The sequence below is a fragment of the Emydura macquarii genome, unplaced genomic scaffold, assembly GCF_026122565.2.
Source record: "Emydura macquarii macquarii isolate MOO-44397 ecotype Brisbane River unplaced genomic scaffold, CSIRO-AGI_Emac_v2 contig_312, whole genome shotgun sequence".
Lineage (NCBI taxonomy): Eukaryota > Metazoa > Chordata > Testudines > Chelidae > Emydura > Emydura macquarii.
The window spans coordinates 12265052-12268995 of NW_027130449.1; the positions used below are offsets into that span (position 1 = coordinate 12265052).

The 3944-nt window shown below is 50.5% G+C and overlaps 1 protein-coding gene across 1 annotated transcript; it reads left to right on the forward strand.

Annotated features, from left to right (window-relative positions):
* Positions 1-3209: 3209 nt before the first annotated feature.
* On the forward strand, positions 3210-3944 carry CLDN25 (claudin 25). The gene has a single exon (XM_067562934.1). The coding sequence runs from the start codon at positions 3210-3212 to the stop codon at positions 3900-3902; it is 693 nt and encodes a 230-aa protein (XP_067419035.1). The 3' UTR covers positions 3903-3944.

Sequence of the window (3944 nt, forward strand, 5' to 3'; positions counted from 1 at the left end):
TCCATTCCGCTGGCTTAATTTCAGCCACAGGTGGATTTTCCATGCCAAGTTAACCTCCCACCAGCCACACTGAAAAAAACAGGTGCTGGAAGGGGAACCAGACATGAAACATGACACAACCTGAAAATCCACGCTGTAGATGCTTTGAGACCAACCGCTCAAGGGGAGTTGGATGACCACAGCTGCGCTAACCCCACTGCTCTGACGAGGGAGATGCAGTAATTCACCAGCCTCATCCCTCAATTTATTCTCGATGACAAAGAAGGCAGATGACGGAGAGATTATAGTCACTAAACCCCCACTAAAGACAAAATTCTAAAAGCTGGATATTGTGTTCCCCTTGTATGTCTGTGCACAGAGGGACAGATGGGGAGTGTAAACAGAAACTTAAGACCTTCCTGTATTTCATCGGTTTTTAAAAAAAAACAACAGGGTGTTTTATTTCAGCAGCAACACGTCCAGTTTCCAGGAGTTCCTCAATTCTAATCCCAGCTCTGCCACCTACTCCCAGCACAGATTTGCACCCATCTGTGTCTCAGTCGCTCTGTCCGTTACAGGGGAGTAACAACGTGGACCAGTTCACAGGGTTATCAGTGAGGATCATGGCTTGCAAAGCATTTTCTGAGGATGTGGTCTAAGTCCAAAGATGTGGTTGCAATTCACAGAACCGTCTGGGATCCCACTGAGAAAGAAGAGAAGGGCTGGGGATCCACAACATCAAGTTCTCCCCTTCTAGAAGGCCCGACACTTGCTGCTATCTGGTGTAACAAAAAACCAAAGGCAAAAAGCCGGCTCTTCAGGACTATATGAACAGGGCATGGATAAGTGTTTCCAGCATCTGGAGGAGGGGTGGGTTCCACCACAGCTGATGGAATGCCCCCCTCTCCTTGGACACCGCATCCAGCCAAAAGCCGTTCACTAGCTGGCAGCAGGACAGAGCTGACTACCAGCATGACGGACGTTTTGCCTTCTGGGAAGCATCAAGTGGCGACCATTGCTAACCAGTCATTCTTCAGGCTGGAGTCGTTGCTGGTGGGCCCGGTGGGACCAATGGGCCTGGCTCAATAACACAGTAATGCAAAACAAAGAGAGACATTTTTCTGATTGGGAAATGGTTCCCATTCAGCTTAAATGATCTCAGACCCTGGGCTCCCTCCCTCCCCCGGCGCTGCCTGGTTACAAAGGTCGTCGTTTAGCGAGATGGCCACAAAGAGATGAATTACAAGAGTTCTTTCAGAGTATATTTAGCAAAGGAAGTTTCCCAAGTGGTTAAAGCACTGGGCTGGGAGGCAGGAGCTCTGGGTTCTCTTCCCAGCTTGGGGTGCAAGTGCAGTCTTAGTGGAGAGAGCAGGAGTGGGAGTCAGGACCCCTGATTTTTCAGCTCTGTCTTTGACAAGGTGCGGGACCTCGGACAAGCAAGTTCGCTTCGCTCTGCCTTCATTCCCCCATCTGTGTAACGCGGCTGGCTGTTCCTTTTAGGTTCTTGGATCACACTCAGCAGCACCCGGGTATCAGATCCCAGAATGCACTAGCCATCTCCCTCTCCAGCCGGTAGCAAGGTATAACTCACTAGTGTTTGTAAATGGCCTCGGGCTCCTTGAAGGGAAAAAAGTGCTCGAGTGGCGCTGATTACTGTCATTATGCTTATTACAAAAGTGCGACCCAGCCCGTAGCCTTTCCAATCCCCGCCCTGAGCAAACAGGTGGCGGTTCCCCTCTGCATGTCAAGTGATCCCTGGGAGATGCAGACGAAGGGATTTCTCGTAAAGGGCTACCCACCACTGATTTCTCATTGTGGCACTCCAAGCTCCTTCGATATTTATTTAATGACTGAATAAAGGCCAACGCTTTCAAAAGCCTCTGGGAATGGGATAAAGAGTCATTCATCGGGCTGGAGTCATTAAGAGGGGGGAGGTGTTTGGCTCAAGTATTCCACCCGGTCTCTAGCTGTTCAAGGGTTCTTCTCAACACCCGACCGAGCTGTTACTGGAGCTGCCAATTATCCAGAAGTGCTTTCGCTGCCCAGCCTCTTCCTGCAGGGTTTCTGGGGCCTGGTGCGGGTGGGGATAGTCGGTCTTTCGCTTAACCCTCTTGCGTATGGAGTGGTGGCCAGAACTCAATGGGGCCTGCTGCCAGTTGTCATCGGGGTTGTCTTTAGCACACTGAGACACAATCTGCACAGAGGGCCAGCCCCTCCTCTCCCCACCAAACCTTTAGTAGGGACAACACCCCTCAAACGTGCTGCCTGAGACTAATCAAACTGCTCCGTTGCCTTCCTGCTCTTCCCTTGGCCCAGACCCTCTATTTCTTTCCCTCCTCCTCTTCCTATTCCCTCCCCCCACACAACAGCTCTCCCTCTTCGTTCTCTCTCCTCCTTTTCCTCAATGGCAAAATGCACTTGGGTTGCTCACTCCACCTGCCCTACACCTGGCTTCTGAAGGAGCTGATTCCTGGCAAGATCAGCTGGCCGGGCTGCACAGGTAGAAAAGGCAACAGAGGGCCTTTCAGTATCGTTCCTAGAACTGGCTTTAACCAAAACGCCTGGCCAGCCGTGCCAGATGATCACCAACTGAAGCGCTCTACATGATTGGAGAGCGAAGTGCTTGACGACCAGACAAGACCAGACTCGATCCAAGTGCCACCAAGTCCGTCCCTCAGCTGGATGCACTGCGGATACCCGCCTCGCATGTTGGAATCACAGCTGCAGTTATCAGGAGACCCTCGTGGCCTGGTGGCAGCAGCTGAATCTGCCCCAACGTGCTGAGCTGAGCTGTGTTGGCGCGTTTCGCTTGGGACTCACGCTGCCGAAGCTGCAGGGTCACGCAGCTGCTGTTTTCACGTATGCTCACATCCTGTGGTCGTGGCTGATAAGCTGATGCGCCGCTGAACAGCACTGGATTGGCTGGACTGTCGGAAGGCACGCGTGCCAGAATTTTTTTTTTAATCCAGTAAAACCAACAAAACATGAAAATAATTGTGGCCACACCCAGGAATTAGTGGTATAAGCTTGAATTCCCCCACCCCCCCCACGCTATTCCTCTGAAAGGTAGAAACAAATCATAGCTCTTAGTCAATAGCCTGTCAACGGAAACGGCATATTCATGGAAATCAACCCAGGCACACAGCTTCAAAAGAGTTAATACCGAAAGCTTCGGCTCAAACACCCAAATTCATCTTGACCGGCACACAGCTCTTTCACACAGCTGTAGCATGGCTTGGAGCTGTAAGACAAAGGTTCAACTGGGAGGAATATTTCTCTCCTTCTTTGGCTGGATCTCATCCTGTGTTACGACTTTTGTGCCACTCTGGAAGAATCTCAACCTGGACTTGAATGAGATGGAGATCTGGACCATGGGGCTTTGGCATGTCTGTGTAATGCAAGAGGAAGGTCCTATGGAATGTAAAGCCGACGAGTCTTTCTTAGCTCTGCCACTGAACCTCAGGGTGTCCAGGATTTTGATGTCCCTCTCTAATGGATTGGGACTTCTTGGATTCTTGATCTCCAGTTGTGGGCTGGACTGTTGCAACGTCTGGGAAGAAAAAACAGCTCTAAAGAAACAGCTAATGCTTTGTGGAGGAGTGATTTTTGGCATCTCAGCAATTATGACCCTCATTCCAGTCTCCTGGGTTGCCTATACCACAGTAAATGAATTCTGGGATGAAACTGTCCCAGAAACTGTACCTAGATGGGAATTTGGGGAAGCAATGTTTCTGGGCTGGTTTGCTGGATTTTTCCTTCTAATAGGTGGACTGCTCCTTGTCTGCTCAACCTGTTTGAAAGCGACGGAAATGTCATCGGTGCCTTTAGCAGTTTGCCGTGAACCAACCCAGGTGCAAGGTCCATTAGCAAAGCGACAACGGAGCCAACGTTCGTACCCCAAAAACGCAGACCTGGTCATCTAAGACTTCCAGCACAGAATTCTGTGTCTTCAGATTTTGAGACAG